Consider the following 21,172-nt stretch of genomic DNA (forward strand, 5'->3'; position numbering starts at 1 on the left):
TTCTGGGCCGAAACCGAACATTAAGGATGCATTTGGCCGAAAACCGAAAAAAACTAATAATTTTAAACTCCTTTTGAAATAGTTTTTTTTTGTAGAATTCTGTTAATATTAGACTTTTTAATTAATTTCATGAATTTAATTAATCTGAATTGGGAGAAAAGCTACAAACAAAACTACTGAAAACGATTAAATGTTTAACCACAGCGTACACTAAGGCTGCGTTTACACTGCAGGTCTTGATGCGCAGTTCTGATTGGTCAACTATATCCGTTTTTTATTTAATTATTTATTTATTGATGACCCGCTTACATGATCTTCTTTTAAAAGTGACCCATATCCGACTTTGTGAAACACCCCGAGGTAGACATCACCGGAAGCTTGGGCAGAAAAGGAAGTAAAAAAAAAAAAAAAAAGGCGTAATTTGTAACTGAGGCAAGCGAAAATATAATACGGCTTTTTTTCTGTAACAATCTTGCATTCTCGCCTGCACGGTCTTTTCGCTCCAAAGACTTGGCTCAACTTCGGCATGACCCCGCTGGGGTCCGACTCGCATTGACGGGGGAATATCCGATCCGTCTGTTACACGGCAGACACAAATGATCGTATCCGATTCACGCTTCATATCGGGTTTATCTCCACATTTGAACGAGGTCCGAAACTTATCTGAGAATATCGGAACGGAATACGTGAGCCTTTTTTTTTTCTTTTCTTTTCTTTTTTTTTCTTTCTTTTTTCTCTGCTTACACATTCATGGGTCACATGGGAGGAAAAACAAATCGGAATTGGGTCACTCGAACCATGTAGTGTAAATGCGTCCCAAATTTTCCAGTAACGCACCTTAGCCAGAGCAGTGCCACAATTACCATAGACACACGATAATATTTCTTCCTGTTATAGGGTGCCATTACTTGAATGGTTTGTGTGTCTTGATGTATGGATTTCTGGATTCATGTGCAGAATCGAGATGGGGGGGAAAAAAAAAGGCGCGATCCGTGTATAAAACTGCAGGAACTCGCGCCGACTACGCAAGTTTGAAGCTGAACAATCGAGGTTCATGTTAGTGAGTCTTCTTATATATAAATGTATATCTTAATGTAAATTCAAACCCTATGTAAATGTATCTTCTTATCTGTAAATAGATCTCGGAAGCTTTTATAGGTTACCAAGAGCTTTCCGAACTAACCGGATCTTCATGAATAGCACATTTCCAGTGTAAATTCTCCCGTGAACGATTTACGAATAAATTAATTTACGTCCAGTTTGATAAATGAGGCCTCACTGTCTTTTAAGGCGACGATCTAGTTACATGACTTCTAGACAACTATGCTGTGTCTTTCGTTACTTTTTAGCAAGCGTCAAGCACCAAACATGTCTTGGCTCATCGAGTCCATTGGGTAAAACGAGGAAGATGCCTGGCATTTTTTTAAATTTTTTTTTTCTCCATTAAAAGTTTCCATGACTCTGTTGATTCATTTAGTGCTAAGCCGTGCGAGATGCACCGTGGGCGTAATGAGTTTGACATTGCCGACGTACAAAACGTCCCCGGTTTGTATCTGTGATTCTAAAAATATGCTTTCAGTGTTTGTTTTCAAGCACGCGGATGAAAGATGGCCGCTCGAGCTGGTATTCAAAATGTTCTGCCAGAGGACGGAATTGCTTTTCAGAAGGAAGCTTTTCAAGTGTTTTGTCGAGATCTCGCCGCACACGAATTCCACGAATAAATGGAGCTTGTTCACGACCTTCTCTTCTTTTCTCTGTTTCCCTTGTCTCTCCATGTCTTCATACTTCTCTCTCCCTCTCATATCCGTCCGTCCGTCCCTCCCGCCCCCGCTCTCTTCATCTCCTCAGGTACGCAGTGCCAACTACGAGGCCGACCCGTTCGTGCAGGAGTTCCAGTTCAGGGTGCGGGACGAGATGGCTCACGTGACGGGCCGTGTGTTGCCCGCGCCCATGCTGCAGTACGGGGGCAGGGTGAGCTCAGAGAACTTTCTGGTACCCTTCCTTTAAATCACGCTCATCTCTCTTTGTCAGTCTGCTTGTCTGGCCCTCCACTGGAGGAACTAACCCCGTCTCTAACCTTCTGCTGGTGTGAATTCTGTGTGTTGAACAATAACTACATCACGGTCTGACCGACTGAGCCGACCGTTAACCAGGCACCATTAGTCAGCGATTAACTGTCTATCGTTTGACCGTTTTTATTGTTTTGTTTTCTCTCTCAGTGCTGAATTGAGAATCGAGAATTGACAGTTTTCACTGTGAAGAACATGGAATGCCAAAAAAACTCTTCATTTATTTGAGGAAAATACAGTTGCAGTCAAAACAATACAAACTCGCAGATCTTTCTTTAAAGAAGCGATCCGCGCCGTAGTAAAGGTGACGTGAAGCTAATCGCTGGTTTTCCCTGCTGTTGCCGTAATCACGTTCGCACGACGAGTAGCGTCTGATTTCACCACCCGACGCTGATGTGAGCTTTCTGACAGCGAATTAACAATCCAGCACTAAAGCAAACAAAGTCAATAAAAAACCAACCAACATCTAATGCCTGCCAGTTAACTACACATGGCTAGGCATAGCAAAACTGCAGACGAATGAATTAAGGGATGTAAAATGTTATCAAGTTAAAAGCTGTTTTAAAAATGTTTGCTCAGTATTTCTTTTTGTTGTTGTAATCTACATACTGTTTTAGTATTTTGACGTAGAGTATAAAGTAGTAGTCCTGTGTATGAGCCTATTTTGAGTGTGCGTGTGTGTGTGTGTGTGTGTGTGTGTGTGTGTGTGTGTGTACACACCAGCATGCAGCAGATCATCCCTGTGCTTTTTCTTGCAGAACCGGACCGTGGCCACGCCCAGTCACGGTGTGTGGGACATGCGGGGAAAGCAGTTTCACACCGGTGTAGAGATCAAGATGTGGGCCATCGCATGCTTTGCCACACAGAGGCAATGCCGCGAGGAGATCCTTAAGTACGTTCTCTGTCTCCGTTCTCATCACAAACATTTCCAGTGCCGTCATTAAGAGTTTTGTAATGAGCCAATCACTGCCTAGGGTGCCTAGAACACATAACTTCTGATTGGTCCTGGCTTTTACTCACCTTTTATTGTCTTTTAGGGGGTTCACGGATCAGCTGCGCAAGATCTCGAAGGACGCCGGGATGCCCATCCAGGGCCAGCCGTGTTTCTGTAAGTACGCGCAGGGAGCCGACAGCGTGGAGCCCATGTTCAGACACCTTAAGAACACCTACTCTGGCCTGCAGCTCATCATCGTGATCCTGCCCGGGAAAACACCTGTCTATGGTACGCAGCAGCGCAACGCACATCTGTGATGACTTTCTGATAACTGTCTGTCCAACAGCGGTTTGAATAAGTAGGCGTGGTGTCATGCCGTATCTTTAAATGGCAGTTTATAATATTTTGAAAAACCTCCTGTACGTTTGAACTGCTTTGATCAAGAATGGTAAGCAGAACACACTTTACCCGAGTAGTACAGACTCTATAACAGGAAGTGAAACACAAACTCACAACCCACAGCCCCGGCACTGAACTCATCCCTGGTTGGTGGAAACATCCCTGAAGTCCATAGATTACTGCAAATGTTCCTCTGGTGGAAACGTGCCTTTTATAAACCCAGCTTTAGGATTCTCTTGCTAGTGAGAGAGTGAGATTGTCGGTTGTTCTCTGAAGGTTACGTCAGACAGTCAGTGGCGTTCAGTACGGCCAGCTGTAGCTCTTCTTTATATCAGAAACTAGAAAAACCTTTCTAAAATTAAAATTGTCTCTGGTTCCTTTGATAGGAATGTATTTTTATTTCTGTTAAAACAAATGAAAGTCATTCTAAAGTGACGTGTGTGTGTGTGTGTGTAGCGGAGGTGAAGCGTGTAGGAGACACTCTCCTAGGAATGGCCACTCAGTGCGTGCAGGTGAAGAACGTGGTGAAGACGTCACCGCAGACGCTCTCCAACCTCTGCCTCAAGATCAACGTCAAACTCGGCGGCATCAACAACATCCTGGTACCACATCAACGGTGAGAGAGAGAGAGAGAGAGAGAGAAGGCAAGAGACAGAAAGACGGAGAGAGAGAGAAGGCAAGAGACAGAAAGACAGAGAGCGAGAGAAGGCAAGAGACAGACCGAGTGAGAGAAGGCAAGAGACAGACCGAGAGAGAGACATGTACAGAATGAGTTGTGTATGATTTTATTAATGTGAGTTTAGAGGATACAAGTAAAGGAAGAGAGACCTTAGAAATGCTAGATGATGGAAAAAAACAAACATGATTTTATATCATGGTGGAGAGCAAATGCCCCGAGAAGGATAGGAATAGTTTTGACTTTGGGAATTTTTGGCTGGTCCCATGAGGAAAACAGGGGTTTTTTGGGTTTTTTTTGTGCCAAAATGTTTCTTTGTGTAGACATAACGTTAATTAGCTGCGTTAATAATTACCTCAATGGAAGTTCCTCAAAAAGATAGTAAGACAAACGTGTGTGTATGTCTGTGTGGTGTTGTTCAGGCCATCAGTGTTCCAGCAGCCTGTGATCTTCCTGGGTGCAGACGTCACACACCCTCCTGCTGGAGACGGAAAAAAGCCGTCCATCGCTGCGGTGAGTGTTTCTCTCATCCATCTGCCTCTGTCTGCTCCTTTTCTTTCTTGTCTCTTGTCTCCTCTCTCACTCATTTCTCTCTCATTCCTCTCTCTCTCTCTCTCTCTCTCTCTCTCTCTCTCTCTCTCTCACATTCCTCTCTCTCACTCATTCCTCTCTCTCTCTCTCTCTCTGTGTGTGTAGGTGGTAGGCAGTATGGACGCCCACCCCAGTCGGTACTGTGCCACCGTGAGGGTGCAGAGGCCGCGGCAGGAAGTGATTCAGGACTTGGCCTCCATGGTACGTGAGCTCCTCATCCAGTTCTACAAGTCCACTCGATACAAACCCACCCGGATCATCTTCTACAGGGACGGTGTGTCCGAGGGCCAGTTCAGACAGGTCAGTAATTACGGAGTTTTCTAAACAACTACGCAGTCCTTTTTTTTTTTGTTGTTTTTTTTTTTTTTTCTTCTCCTTTTTTCCTTTTCTTATACACGACACACGTTTTCAGAGAGGTTCTGGAACCTTTTGAGGACATAAAGATTTACATGGACAGTTTCCTGTTCTTTAGTGCACTACATGACCCACGACCATTATTACCTCTTTTATTGTTTTGTTTTGAGACTGCGCTAACGTACCTTGTACCGAAACGCTGTTGAGTCCTTGATGCTGATTGGTCAGAAGTCATTCTCTGAATTCATTTCCTGTAAGCTCTGTACACTTCTGTAAAATTGTTAATTTGATGAAGTTTTCTGTGAGGAAACGCAACTTCGATTCACATGACTTTGTCTTACTACCTTCAAGAGAAAGAAAAGAGAGGTTTGTGAGGTAAGCATGTTTATACATGCTTATAACATAAATAATAACATGAACTAACTAGTTACACAGATGTAGCTACTATTAATGGACCGAACATAACTATAGATGGGTAAAAAGTACAACTTGTCATTCTTTAATGAATAAAATTGTTTGGTCAGCATTGGCAAACTGCGCTGTGGTATTAGGAATCAAATGCTTCAGGATTGTAGTGATCAGTAGTGAGAGAAGTTTTCCTATCTGACAAAGTGTGTGTGTGTGTGTGTGTGTGTGTGTGTGTGTGTGTGCTTTGTTTCAGGTGCTGTATTATGAACTGCTGGCTATCCGGGAGGCATGCATTAGCCTGGAGAAAGAGTACCAGCCCGGCATCACCTACATCGTGGTGCAGAAACGCCACCACACCCGCCTGTTCTGCGCCGACCGCAACGAGAGGGTGAGCTCATACCCGGACACTAGATGTTTCTGATCTTTACATCAGAATAAAGGCCTCACTTTTTTTCTTTTTTTTTTTAATCACGGTTTTTGACCTCACATATCGTCTCTAGTTACACTGACACTCCAAACAGGACGGCCTATATCTCAGGAGTACAAACGCTTCCTTGAAATTCCACCTACTTAGGCAGCCTTCAACTGAGTGTCCATCGTAGTGATATTTTCATGTTGTAGTATTACAAAATGCTTTAGCTCCGTTAGAACGTTGGTGAACAGCACATTTTCAGGTCTTGCTCAGTCAGTATCCTTAGGATTGTGTTTTTGTATGGTGAACCTCGGGCTCCATTGATCTTGCCGTCAGCCCTGGCGGCTTTCCCATTCCCTGCTGATGAGAAGAATCCCAACAGTTTGGAGCCACCACCACCATGTTTCGCTGTTATTATGGTATAACCGTTAGTATTAGCGTTTATATGCAGTTTTACAAACTTTATATAACATCAGAATTTTTTCATTTTTACTAACCGGTACAAAGACTGTAAAGTATGATTTAAAAAAAAATAATAATTCAATTAAATAATATTGAAAAGCTTCTCCCACAGACACACATTAGCTGTAAACTACTCATCAGACCATATCCACACCCAGAACAGATGGATTAGTAGCTTGGGAGGGTTGGGGGATGGGTCGAGGGGATATATCATTCACTTCTCTCTCTAACGTCTTAATCACTTTATCGTCTTTATCAGCCAAAGGATTAATTATGCCGATTAACACAAGAGTCTGTTCGTTCACAGCCTGTGATTATTTTACTTCAGCTGCACTGCACTGAGAGACTTTTTAAGAGGCGCTCAAGAGGCACAAGCAATGGCCTTATTTACCGAGAGTGTGTTCGAGCCACTATAAATCAGAAGGGCAGAACCCCGTGTACTTTTAAATTGTTAAATTGGCCAGTTGATGAAGCGTAACAGGGATTCTGCAAGGGTAAATGGAGCTGTAATGGTGAGATTTAGGCTGTTTATATTCTCCGTCCACTTTTTTTTTTTTTTTTTTAATTAAATAAATCTTTAATTGGCAGAAGAATATGATAATACTCCAGATTTTCATCTGGTAACCTCTGCAATTCTAAAGACTTTCGAAGCATTTTGTATCATGAATTCCATCTGGAAATTGATGACTAAATGATTCAATTAAGAGTGGGGAAAAAAAAAAAAAAGAAGAAAGTTTAATGCGAATAGAAAGTCTTAGTAGTTGTTAATATTTGGCAATCTGGATATCGTCTGCAGGTGGGTCGCAGCGGAAACATTCCTGCTGGTACGACCGTCGACACGGACATCACGCACCCTTACGAGTTTGACTTTTACCTCTGCAGCCATGCTGGAATACAGGTACACACACACACACACACACACACACACACACACACACACACACACATATTCCTGAACTCGACATCTGTGCGGGGGATTGCTTTGCTTCAGGCTTAAAGGAATTCATTTGCATCTCCATAACTTTTCAGCTCTCCCCTTCTCCCACGCTTCGTTTTAATCAAGCGGATAACGACGTCATAGCTCGACTAATTATAACGAGCTGTTGCTGCTTAGCTTACTTTGAAAGTTTATTTTTTTGGTGGTGTTGTTGCCATTTTCGCCTTAGAACAAGCTTGCAAAGAAAGACAATGTTCCTGTAAGAATTTTCGAGGTGTTGCGTAGGTTCTTGCTTGCTAGCTGAACCTAGACTTTCATACCCAAGTTGAAACAAACCTCCATATTGGACATGGACACTCGCCTGCTGCAGTGCATTGTGGGACTGCACCAGATGTTTTTCAATATGCTTTCAGAACATTATAAAATAGCAAAGCTCCCTGAGCAGTGAGGTCTGTGATTCGTTTGTTTTGCTTGAAATCGCAGCCCACCCGTATCGAACTTGGATTTGTTAACGAGTTCTTATACTTGGACAGGTCACCTGCATTGAATGGGTTTAATCCAATCCTCAGTAAACAGGTCAGCCTATAATCATGTCAATTTGAGCCTAATGTGTTCTGTGGCTAAGAAGTTGAGGACTGAAAAGCTTTATGGCTGCTATCGATAGCCCTGGAAGTTTAGAAAGTTTCAGAACCCCTGACCTAGAGAGTACAGAATACCTAAATGCACTTTAGTACCAGTTAGTGGCATGCAGTACAAAGTATTTATTGACTAGACAAATGCGTAAGCTTGGTGTTTTCTCTACCAGGGCACAAGTCGCCCCTCTCACTACCACGTGCTGTGGGACGACAACTGCTTCACAGCCGACGAGTTCCAGCTGCTCACCTACCAGCTGTGCCACACGTACGTGCGCTGCACACGCTCCGTCTCCATCCCTGCTCCTGCCTACTACGCCCACCTGGTGGCCTTCCGTGCCCGCTACCACCTGGTGGACAAAGAGCACGACAGGTGAGGGGCTTTCACATTTCTATAAATTACTAGCTAGCTTGTTTACTTTGCTTTATGACCATTTGTTGAAACAGCAGAAAAAGAGCGTATGATGTGGTTAATCTTCTCCTCCCTCTCTCTCTGTCTCACTCTCTCTTTCTTTTTTTTTTTTTCCTTTTTTTTTCTTCGCCCCTAGTGCCGAGGGAAGCCACGTCTCGGGTCAGAGTAACGGCCGAGACCCCCAGGCTCTGGCCAAAGCTGTGCAGATTCACCACGACACCCTGAGGACCATGTACTTCGCCTGAGAGCCCTGATTCATCCCACTCGCTCGCCCACACACCCTCCTCCTAAATGCGGACCGGACACTGTGCGGCAGGAAGCGGTGGGGGTTTCGTCGGGGTGGGGGGTGGGGTTTGTCGCCAATCCCAAAAGCGGCCTGACCGCGCACACCTGCTTTAAAACCACACCCAAAACTCAGCACTGTTATGCAATATTAAACCAGCCAACCACGTTTTCTTATTTATTTCGGAGGAAGGTGACCCTTGCACCAAACAAAAGGGAGTTCCCACCCCCACCCCCCACCCCACCCCCGTTTGTCTGCTTGATTTGTTTACCTCAAGGTTGTAACAGCAGCACTTTGACCGCCCAGTTTTTGCAGGAAGGAGTTGGGAAAGGGACGAGTTCGTCTTCTAGATTGCCAGTTGTTCTGAATTATACGTTAGGAATATCTCAAATTCACACACAAGCTCTAATTACAAGTGCCACCCATTTGGTCCAGATGTTATAACAAACTGCTTTTCTTTTTTTTTTTTTCTTCTTCTTTTTTCTTTTTTCTTTAGAGCTGTGTTTCTTTCCTTGAAGCTTCATGCCAAGTTCGTCGTCCCATTGTGATTCAGATCGCTGAGCTTTCATTTACTACAATGCGAAGTGATCTTATTTTTAACGTTTGTGTATAAAATTGTAGGTTTTTTTTTTTTTTAAATTTGGTTTTGTTTTTAATTGCTCCCAGTATTTATTTGCCTGTTTTTAGATGAATTTTGACTTTTTTTTTTCCCCCTCCTTCCCTGCATTCTCCTTTTCCCTTCTTCTTATTCTTTCTTCTCTTGTTTTAAAAACCGAGTAGAGGCCATGTTAAAGGACAGATTGTGATATTTATGTGGTTTTAGTGCAATAATCGATCAGCGCCTATGTAGAGTACAGCTTTCAGGATCATGTGAGAACGGAGTAGGGATAAGGATGTGAGGAAAAGGATTGCAATCCAGCGCTCTGTACCTGAATAGGAGATGGAGGGTTGTCGTATAGAAGGTGGAAACGTGTATGTTTGGCACTTTTACAGTTGCATGCGCATACATATATATAAAGTGTATAATAAAATACTAGATCTCTTTGACGAGGGTTCGAAATCAAGTGCCTGGTTTTAGAAAAGGAATATTTTCTAGAAGGTTTTTTTTTTTTATGGAAGATTTTAAGAAAACGGTTCGCTGGAGTTGTGATTTATTATTATTATTATTATTATTATTATTATTATTATTTTTAGAGGTCACAACTTTATTCGATTGCAGAAAGCCATGATCTGTTCTTAACTTCTGTTTTGTGATGGAACACAAGGTTAAGAATTTCTTTCACTGGTCAGTATTGCGTGATCGTCTTTGGATTCAGTACGAGTCCTCTCCCAGCTTTTTATCCTGCACAGCAGAAACGTCTTCTACCATCGTCTGCCATTTCTGATCAGGATCTAGCTGCTATTGTAAAGGTTCCTTTGACGAGACTGACGGCGTGCTTCGGGTTCATTCAAGGATGAAAGCGAGCAAGTGAGGTGATGCAGCGACACACGGGGTGTGTGTGTGCGCGCGCGTGTCTCGTGCTTGTTCACCAGAGGGCCAGTAGAGGGCAGTGTGGCGTTTTACTTGCTGGCTCTCTTCCTCCTTCTGAAGCATGTCCCGTTTCGTAAGCGAGGGGACAGTAACCTGCACTAATTGAAGCTGAATAAAGCTTGGTGCTATACTGTGCATCGTTTATGGTGCACACTACAGAGATTTTGATGTGAGGGTGGGAACATAGTGTGCGCAAATGGTGCTGGCTACATATCTCTTTTTGTTACAACAGACATTTGGGTTGTGTTTGATTAGGCGTGCTGTTTGAAGAGGACAGATGTGGTACCTTTTGATACCCAAACCTCAAACCAGTTCACGTCATGCTAAATGGTCCCTGATGACATTTATCAATTTTATTACTTACCAGAAGGAAAAGAAATTTAATAAATCAGACTTCCTTTCCAGTCCAATCCAGAGCTGACGTATTTATAACTCTCTCTCTCTCTCTCTCTTTTTTTTTTTCTTTTTTTTTTTTTCTTTTTTTTTTGGTTTTTAAATGATTTCCTAAACAAAGAAATGTAACTGTACTGACTTTCTGATGTTACTAAATACTAGGCCGTGATAATGGTGCAAGATTATGTTATGTAGAGATTAAGAATGTGCTTTTAAGGCTGTACTTTTGTGTCTGAAGCATCTTCTGAGCAGAGATATTAGTGCATGTGCTAAAGTCGAGCATCACAGTAAGCTTGAACGCATCACCATGTAATCAGGTGATACGGTGTAGTGTCTAAAGTTTGTACCAAGTCCATTTTTTCATTTTCAAAACGATACCAATATTCTAGTACCAGTAGTACCGATACCGAGTCACGAAGCCTGCTCATCGCAAGCTTCAGTCACTAAGTTCATTAAATCGTTACAAGCATGTCGGTGCGCTTTAGGACAGTTTATGTCCCGTGGTTAATGTGTAAAGATCTGTGTTGTGTATTTCAACACCACATAAAAAGCATCACCGGATCGGAAAACCCGCCAGTTTAAACCCCTGATCCAATGCTGATATCGATACTGTGATGAGTATGTCTTTTTAAATAATTGAACCACTATCTGAGTTATGGTTGCTCATCAGTTTTGTTTTTTTTTTTTTTGTCCCACCACGACAATGTAGAGTATTTATAAATGTCCTGTTGAAGGAACGTTCTGGTAGCAGATGTTACGAATAAAGCTGTGTAGCATGTCGGACCGGATGGTGCTTAGCGTGTAGCAGTTGTGTTTCGCCTCACGAGCGTTCCCGGCGGCGTGTCGTTTTCGCCCGGCGCAGTCGCCGACGTTTCGCTATCCGGTCCTCTTTCACGAAGTCAGCTCGAAGCGCCATCTCGAAACCCGTAGACCTTCCCCCCTTTTTCAGTGTTTCAGTGTAAAACGTGTGGAGCCAAAAGAGGTTAAAGTCCTTAGAAAGTGCCTTTCCTCATGATGGTGCTGAAGAATCCGAATTCAAGCGACAGATCAAACCGTTTTCTTTATCGTACCTTGCACACATGCAGACGCATGCACAAGCTTACATTCACACATTTTTCATCTAAAGAACGAGGCTTGGTGAAGTCTCCGTGTATATTCAGTTATAACGATGATAATATATGCCAAGTATATATATTTAAATAAAATTAAAAAACAACCATATATATGATTGAGCTCTGGGGTTTGTGTCCGGACCAGCGGGGGGGGATTGGTACCCAGCGTGACACGGAGAGAAAAGCCTAGCACAGCACTTTAAAGACTGCCACCCAAACAGGAAGTAAAGACTGATTTTGCTTTCTGATTTAGTTTTTTTTTTTTTTATCTTCTAAGCACGTTAGGCATGTGCCGGACAAAATATCGTCACTATCCCAGCATCCCGTTTAGACGGACGTTGCCTGGACAGGCGGCTTTTCAGGGCAATGTTTGCATTTTGAAGGTAGTGCAGTTTCACTGTTTATTATTCAAATTCTAATGAGTGGAAATCAGCCCCGCCCCCAGGCGGAACAAGACTGCTCAGCAGCTCCTTATAAGGAACTCGCAAGGCATCGTGTCGTTTCAATGAGATTCACGACGTCTCCCCGAGACAGCTCGATTACATTCTGATAAGTCTGTGACGAAACTTTAGACAGGTATGTATGAATTTAATATTGGCACATGCCTGTTCAACAGGTCTAGGTTTTCTGCTTGGCTCCCCGCTGGTTCGAGTTCGCTTCAAGTGGCTCGGTCAGCTCTCGTGCAATGCCCTATAGAAAGTACTTAGATATCATATGAGTCTATTTTATTATCTTCGTTATCTTTTGACCTGGAGTATTAGGGTCAAGAATTAGAGACCCCTCGGGCACTCGTCGGTCACATGGGTGCCCGTCGGTCCAGGAGGAAATACCTCTTACAAGAGATCTCGAAACACTGCACCTCACTGACCTTGGTATGCTGCAAATGTTCAATTAAACGAGTTAAACTGCAAACATTGCTTTGATTACAGTATCAGTGCTAGACTTAATGCCTGACGACATTTATCCTTAACTATTTGAGTAGATATAATTGTAAGAAGTGTTCTTTTGTGCGTGTGTGTGTGTGTGTGTCTCTTTAACACTTCTTTGTTTATTGAGCCAACTTTTCATTTTTTTTTTTTTTTTTTTTAATGTCTTATTTAAATTTTTTTTTTTTTTCTTTTAATATATGCGAAATATATGCGAAATATTTTACGGTGTATTTATTAAAGCGTTCTAAATTGCGGCTGGAGTGTCCGCATAGCAGGCAGCGTTATGGAGGGGGGAAAGGAGGGGCAGCAAGAGGGCACCAAATCCCAAACGAACAGTAACGGTCGTCACTGTCCTGTTAGACGAGAGCCCTTCAGATCCGGTGCCGAAGAGCTGATTTCTTTTTCAAACCGTGTCTCCCAGAACCGTCTGGTTTCCCTGATTTAGTACCGGGACAGAATCCAGTGACCCGGTCGAGTTCAATCAGAAGTGTGCGGATTTATCAATTGTACACTGTTTTGCAGTACGTACTCAACACCTTACAGTATTATTATTATTATTATTATTATTATTATTATCATGGACTGCTAAAAAAAACCATCATTACCCCTGTGTTAGATATGTTGGTGCTTCATTCAGAAGGCGTCCTCGTTTTGGACAGAAATGACCTGCGTAGAGAAGGCGATCCCACAATTCTGTTCACCATACTGTAGAGACGAGCACTTTTAGTTACGATAATACAGACATCAATTCCAGTGAGAGACCTTATCGGGACTGGATTTTGTACATCTTTAAACGCTGTGAAGGCGACTGAGGACCTGAGATTGTGTTAAGGCATATTCCAGTATCTTCAAGAAATGATTCTGATTCTTAGGCATGATGTGGAGCAGAGTTACTGTTACCACGTCAAAGCTGATTATTTACCTATAACGGAACGTCCTGAATTGATTTATTCCTCTTATACCACAGCAAATGGCTAACTATTACTACTTTTTTTTTAAATCCGTCGCACGTAACGTCAAATGTCCGCAAAAAAGTTTGTTCCTGTTACCACTTGCACTACACCAGCTAAAAACAATCGTTCTGTCATCACCCTTTCTTTTTTTTCTCTCTCTCCTATAAAATGGACAAGACAAAAAAAAAAAAAAAAAAAAAAATGCAGATTGTCATGATTGTTCTTGAGGAACCGAAAAAGCACAAATTCAGACTGTTACCAAGGAGCTGACACTGGAGACTCCTTCCGTAGACGCTGAATAAACGTCTCCTCGCAGAAAACGTAGGAGTTTGCTGTAGAAATGAGAAGGTCGCTATAGAAGCGATGACGTTTAGAACATTCTTACAGGATTACAGCCAGCAAAAAAAAAAACACTGTCAAAGCTGCTGTTGGAGAAGATTCATCAACACCTTTTGACGAATCAGATTTGAGAATTCGACAGCGCTGTGGTATAAATGGTATAATTCCAACGTTAAAATCTTACGTCACGATAATCGCTTTGAGGATAGACTTTTGATCATTGTCGAAGACGGTATTTCTAATCAAATTACACCGGGAATGATTTCACCGTTGAGGCCCGGGGGCTGAGGGGCTCGCTAGCACGCTTGCCTCGCAGCTCCAGGGCTGCGGGGGTTTCATCCTCCAGTCCAAAGACATGCGTTGTAGACTGATCGTCACTTCTAAATTGTCCGAAGTGTGTGCGGTTTGTGTCCTGCGACGGGTCGGCAACCCCGTCCACGATTTCACCTACCCTTCTGCCCCGAGTTCCCTGCGATAGGCTCCACTCTCCCCCACGATCCTGTGTAAAAGAATAAGCAGTATGGACAATGAATGATTGAATGGATGGACAATTGCTCAGTTCAGCATGTTTCTCCTTAGTGGAACTCTTATCTAGTGAACAGAATCATGGGATTGCCTCCTTGTTCGAATTAAGGACCTGTCCCCATGCTGCCGTCTGAATAAGCCCGAGCTCTTCGAGAGCCTCGTCGTGAATAGAACGTGACGGGAGTTTAGAAATGATTTGCTTATTGCAGGAGATTGTCTAATCGATTATTTGCACATGCCCGTTCGGTGTTAATGACGAACTTAACACTACATCCAGAGGAAAGGAAATTGAGCTGCTCCACCCCGAACCCCTCTGAATGCTGCTTATTTTCTGTTTAGGGGACAGAGAACCACACTGACGATACAATAAACAAAGCTGACGTGTTTTCAAATCCAGAGCTGCTAAAACTCCAGCCATAGAAGTTCCCCTGCGTTCCGGGGCGGGCAGTTCGTAATCGTGTGCTCGAGTGAGTCGTCTTTTGTGCCAGAGCCATTTAAGGAGAGAGCAGGAAGTAAAACGAGTCCCATTCCTCTCGGATGACATGAGCCTCAGCCTTAACTGTTGTCAGATTATTATTATTATTATTATTTTTTAATTATTATTTCTGTTTATTAAATGCCTTAGTTTGTATAGAGAAGTATGCTAACTCGCAGTCGCGTCTTATAAACCACTAACTGTGCAAACCCCCACGTGTGAAAACGTCCTACTCGTCCATGTACGGCTCCTCCAGTCCAGCACGATCTAAGACAGTCACGATCTGACAGCCACAGCTCGTACCACCGTCTCGTCACCGATCGCAGGTTTCGTCTTCAGCCATTAGTTCATTTAATGAAGCGGGGGGGGGGGGGGGGACAGAACCATGCAGTTCCGGTGGAGTTCACGCATGGAGAGTAACGCACATGCACAACTGTTCCTGAATTTGTGGATTGTTTACAAACAGTTGTTTACTGAAAACGTCAAGCTCCAGCATTCCAAAATGACGACTGTGGACGCTGTATAGCGTCACGAGTTAGCAGATCAAAAAAAAAAAGTTCCTTTAATTTTTCCTCTAAATGCATCGTCTTTCGTGTCCATCCACGGCACGGGACGCTGAACTCCACGACATCTTCAAAACAGTAAAGTTTATCCCTAGAGGAACCAAAGTATGCACTCTTTCAGCTAAGTGTCCTTCAGGACTGTCCTTCAGCTCGGGGGGTCTCAAGGACGTTCTTCACGAATGTTTCATGTTCCAGGAGCTCCATGACTCTGTCTCCCTCTCTGTCTCTCTCTCTCTCTCTCTGTGTGTCGCTACACCAAGGGGTCTTTTTATTTTACCTTTAAAAGTATTTCTTATGTATGTTTTGTAACTCTTTCTCTGATGGCCTTTTAGTGTTGCTTTGCCTTAGATTGAAGTGTATCTTTCACTACTAATTGCAATAAAACAAAAGCTTTGCTTTTACGACGTCCACGTGTACGATATGTTCTGTCTCGTGTGTATCGTGACCCACCTGAGGCGCTGAGGCGTCTCCCGAGATGAACTACGGTGGGGATTATTTATTAGGAGCGCATCGATTTCATTATCAACCAAACAACCGTTTTCAAATTGTTCACAAACGTGCTCACGTGGCTGAGAAGAGCTGGACGAGAGCGAGCAGCACGTTTTGGAAAACTCTCCCGTGTTGTCTGCTGTTGTCCCCCAGCAGGAAGCGGAACCCGACGGGACCTGAGTGATGAATGCAGCCAGAAGCTTTGTGAGTAGGCTCTTGTTTACACTGTTGTGTGGCCTGTGATGAACACTAAGCCTTTTGTCAGCTTTTATCAGGCTCCCGGCAGGTGTACGTGGCAGTGCCAGCTGTCTGTCATCGCAGGGACTTTAAGCTTCTGCTCACTGCCTCTACGTCCATACTGAATGAGGTCTGTTCGACAAAGCTTTAAACGTGATACTTGTCTCATCATGTTATAGTATATTTAAATGATTTGTGCAGTGTTTATGCTTTTGCTACAAAGCTGAACTACCCAGACATAAAAGCTTGGTAAATTAGCTTGAATATTTTTTTTTCCTGTTCCTCTAGAGGTTTATGAGAGGGTTATTTTTTTTTGTCGGGTAAACCCCAGAAACACGACCGGCTGTCTTCCTGATGCATTTCTGTCGACTTTGAATGCGATGTTGAATTATACGGTCCCTCCAGGATTTTGCGATCGCAGAAATGAACGCAAAATCAAGGAAACTCCATAATATTCTGAGGAGCTTGCAATCAAATTTTTTTTAAATATTTATTTATTTATTTATTTCTTACAATTTACTGCAGATTTTTCACCAATTTGGGCCGTGTGACATCATCACGACATGCATTCAGCCAAAGCCCTCTTAGATTCACGCGTGTTGAACGTGAGTACGGCTAAAAGGTCGCGTTTACCAGCAAACATCGCGAAAGACCGTGCGATTGCAATTTCGCCAATACGAGTAGTTTCCGAAAGGATTAAAAAAAAACAAACAGAATCTGCAGCAAAATCAAGAATTTTTGACCGCAACAATCACCAAAAAAAAAAAAAAAGCTGCAAAATCCTGTATGGACTGATTATTGATTCTGATTGGTCAGAAGGAATTGATTCATTTTCTGAATGTAGTTCCAGCTGCAAGCTTATATTAATGCTCTCATTCTTGTACATTATTATTATTATTATTATTATTATTATTATTATTATTATTTCTATTGTAATAACTCACACAGGGACTTAAAGGGCAGATGCTCCACATACCGTAAACACACGTGAATAGGGAGTAATTATTGATATGGATTTCTGTAAGGAGATGTTTGCTCAGAATTGTTTTAATTGTGTTTGATTTGTCAAAGTCGGTTAAAGTTTTCCATGGGAAAATAACTGCAGTGACTTGTTTTCTCTGTAGCATTACAAGCTGCATGTATTATTATTATTTTCCTCCTGGTGAAGGAATGTCTATTAATAGCTGCTGTAACAGGAACTTGTTTCGCAGACGTTCCACAACGTTAAATGTAACTATAAACATACGGAACTATCTTTTACTTACTACACATTGGTAAAAAAAAAATAAAATAAAAAATTCCAGACGGTTTCAGTGGATCGGAACCAGATATTCTTCTGACTATTTAATTTACACTTTATATAAAATATATAAAATATGTGTGTGTGTGTGACTTTTCTTCAACGTCACTAACTACTGTGGGAACCGATTGTGTTTTTTTCCCCCCTAGCTGCTGACTTAATATTGAACTACAAACATTATCGCTGTATATTCTAACTGTTTAGCTTGAGTCATATTTCAGTTTGTGAAAGCTTTAACAGTGTGACGTGTATACTCGAGTTTTACGAAACTTTTAACGCACCTCTGACACAGCCAGTGCGGACTAAAATGCTGGTTTGTGTGTATTTTGGTATGATGTGGCGCACACACTTGCTCTCTGTTGATTTAAAATCAATCTTTTGGCCTCAGGTCACCTGAGCAAGGACCGTGATTTATGAGGAAGCAGCCATGGGTGGACTGATAAAGCACTTCGTTTGGAGAAAGAGCATCTCGGACAAGGTAGTAGCCCGCTCTCTGCCTTAATGCACTCACTGTGGAAATCAGAAATCTAATTAGATCATCATTAACAAACTCCTCCTTGACCCTGAGTGTAAGGAAACCAGCATTTAAACTGCTGTTTAATTAAAGAAATCCATTTGGGCTGATTTTATTCTGTGGCTTAAATTGATTTTCTGAAGCGTGAACTGAATTCTGATGGACGTGAAATGTTTACTTTTTGGGTTTGACCATGCGAATAGATCGTCCATCCATTTCCTGTAACGCTTATCCTGAAACATTACCGCTTATCACAGGGGACTCGAGGCATGAAGGCGGGGGACACCCTGGACGGGGTGCCAATCTATCATTTTTAAAATAAAAACGCCAAGTATATGATTGTACTTTATACACCCTGATCACTATTACGTTCTTCCTTAATCGGACAGAATGTAGAAAGGCGTATACGGTCTTATACTTCAGTATGATTCCTCATCTAGAGCAGTGGTTTTAAACTTTTTGACTTGAACTATAAATAAATAAACTTCTCTCAGTATGGATTTATTTCTTCAACATTTCAAATATATATATATATATATATATATATATATATATATATATATATAATTTTTTTTTAAATTATTTGAGCGATGGCGCTTTCTATTCCTGAACTTTCCACCAGTAAGAGTTGACTTTGGTTGCTTGGACCCCTACCTATAATAGCTTTGATTTTATAAATAAAATAGATAAATAAATAAATGCTTGTGATTCCCACCAATGTAACAAAACACGGACCATCTGGCTATACTTAGCAGACCCTTGGAAGTCCCAGGATTCCATGTTGAGAAGCACTGTTTAAATAAAACGCTGTGTATACACCAGATCCCAACCCCGTCCCACCCCAAACCCTGCAGACTTTAAAGCCAGCCGTCTCATATTTCAAAGTGAAACTAAAGCTGGTTATATTTCATAGAGATTAGAATGTGGGTCAGAGGTGAAGTCTGCCGGCCGAGGCCGAGTTCAAGTAAGATGGCTTAATGCACTTGTACAGCTTGTATCCCTTTCAGAATCTGCAAAATCTTAATACTTTTAACAAAATAAGACGGATCATAAAAATCCCACGTTGTTTTTTATTTAGTACGGTCCTGAATAAACTATTTCACATAATGGATGTTTACATAAAGTCCACAAGACAAGGTAATAGCTGAATTTATAACAATTACCCCGTTCAAAAGTTTACACACGCTTGATTATTAATACCGTGTGTTGTTACCTGGATGATCCACGACTGTGTTTATATTTCGTGATAGTTCTTCATGATTGGTTCTTCAGAGAAATCCTCCAGGTCCTACACATTCTTTGCTTTTCCAGCATCTGCATATTTGAGCCGAATTTATGATGGCGAGATCCATGTTTTCACACTGAGGACAACTGTTACGAAAGGTGCAAATGTTCACTGGTGCTCAAGAAGGCGACACGATACATTAAGAGCCAGTGGGGATGTAAACTTTTGAACAGGATGATCGGTGTAAATAGTTTTTTCCGTTTAGTACTGCCATTCAGACGCTAAATAAGACAAAATAATAACAATTTGCATCTGTGTTTATCCGGTCTACAGCTGTCCAGTTTTGGTGAGTCTGTGCCCACTGCAGCCTCAGTGTTCTGTTCTTGGCTGACAGAAGTGGAACCCAGTGTGGTTCTGCTGTTCTAACCCATCTGCCTCAGGTTTAACATGTGCACTCGGATGCTTTTCTGCTCACCACAAAATTAGAATCCATCCATCACTCCATCAATCACTACATCCATCCATCCATTCCTCACTTCATCCCTCATCACTCCATCACTACATCCATCCATTCCTCACACCATCAATCCATCCCTCATCACTCCATCACTACATCCATCCATTCCTCACACTATCAATCCATCCCTCATCACTACATCCATCCATTCCTCACACCATCAATCCATCCCTCATCACTCAATCACTACATCCATCCATTCCTCACACCATCAATCCATCCCTCATCACTCCATCACTACATCCATCCATTCCTCACACCATCCATCCATCCCTCATCACTCCATCACTACATCCATCCATTCCTCACACCATCCATCCATCCCTCATCACTCTATCACTACATCCATCCATTCCTCATCACTACATCCATCCATTCCTCACACTATCAATCCATCCCTCATCACTCAATCACTACATCCATCCATTCCTCACACCATCAATCCATCCCTCATCACTCTATCACTACATCCATCCATTCCTCACACCATCCATCCATCCCTCATCACTACATCCATCCATTCCTCACACTATCAATCCATCCCTCATCACTCCATCACTACATCCATCCATTCCTCACACCATCAATCCATCCCTCATCACTCCATCACTACATCCATCCATTCCTCACACCATCAATCCATCCCTCATCACTCCATCATCACTACATCCATCCATTCCTCACACCATCAATCCATCCCTCATCACTCAATCACTACATCCATCCATTCCTCACACCATCAATCCATCCCTCATCACTCCATCCATCCATCCATCCATCCATCGGTTACAACCCGCTATCTTTGGGATGGGAAGTTTTTTTTTGTGTGTGTGTGTGCTGTGCCATATTTTGTCTGCAGGTTGAACTCCCTCCCAGCGTTTCCAGCCTTCCCTAGTGTGCCTTGCTCCCGCCTCCCAGGATGACATCACTGATTGACGACCATGTATAAAGAGCAAGAGGAGTGAGAATGGTGTGGGATGTTGGAGGTGGTTACGTGTGATTTGTTGTTAGGAGATTGTTTGGTTTGTGTTGCTCGCCCTTGTGGCTATCAAATTCTGGTTTTTGACTTTTACCTGGTTGTTGGACTTGGAGTTTGGTTGTCCCTGTACCTGTTTGTGCATTCTATTCAGCATTATATACATGTTCACTTGGTTCACCGGCAGTAGGGGTGTGGTTGCCATTTCTTTTGGGAGCGGGTCCTTTGTCTCTGTTTTTGGCTTGGGTAGTTAGGGAAGTCGTTGTATTTTCGTTGTTATTTTCCTTTTAGGTAAGCTAGCTACCTAACAATAGCATTATTTTGGCCTTGGCCCACCCTGAAGTTACGCCTGATTTGGTTCCTTGTACAGTTATATGTATATAATTTTGTGTTATTCCTGCCTTCCCTTATTTAAAGGTCAAATTCCATTGAATCCCGAGCGGGTTACTCTGTGCGGCCTAACCTAGACTGGGCCGTAACACATCCATCACTCACTCGTCACACAACATGTACTTTGAAATACCT

General features: G+C 42.5%; 1 protein-coding gene across 2 annotated transcripts in view; it reads left to right on the top strand.

Annotated features, from left to right (window-relative positions):
* LOC128599835 (protein argonaute-3) overlaps positions 1 to 15,793 on the top strand; it is a 42,557-nt gene extending 26,764 nt beyond the window's left edge. Inside the window, exons 10-19 of one of the 2 annotated variants that reach the window (XM_053611826.1) lie at positions 1,849 to 1,992; positions 2,828 to 2,961; positions 3,107 to 3,291; positions 3,859 to 4,018; positions 4,501 to 4,591; positions 4,775 to 4,969; positions 5,685 to 5,819; positions 7,102 to 7,203; positions 8,048 to 8,247; positions 8,423 to 15,793. In XM_053611826.1, coding sequence (XP_053467801.1) covers positions 1,849 to 1,992; positions 2,828 to 2,961; positions 3,107 to 3,291; positions 3,859 to 4,018; positions 4,501 to 4,591; positions 4,775 to 4,969; positions 5,685 to 5,819; positions 7,102 to 7,203; positions 8,048 to 8,247; positions 8,423 to 8,531 — 1,455 coding nt within the window. In that variant the 3' untranslated portion in view covers positions 8,532 to 15,793. The remainder of the gene's footprint in view (positions 1 to 1,848; positions 1,993 to 2,827; positions 2,962 to 3,106; positions 3,292 to 3,858; positions 4,019 to 4,500; positions 4,592 to 4,774; positions 4,970 to 5,684; positions 5,820 to 7,101; positions 7,204 to 8,047; positions 8,248 to 8,422) is intronic. The other variant, XM_053611827.1, reaches the window with a different exon arrangement.
* The last annotated feature ends 5,379 nt before the right edge of the window (positions 15,794 to 21,172 follow it).

This window comes from Ictalurus furcatus, chromosome 23 (assembly GCF_023375685.1).
Source record: "Ictalurus furcatus strain D&B chromosome 23, Billie_1.0, whole genome shotgun sequence".
Classification (NCBI taxonomy): Eukaryota; Metazoa; Chordata; class Actinopteri; order Siluriformes; family Ictaluridae; genus Ictalurus; species Ictalurus furcatus.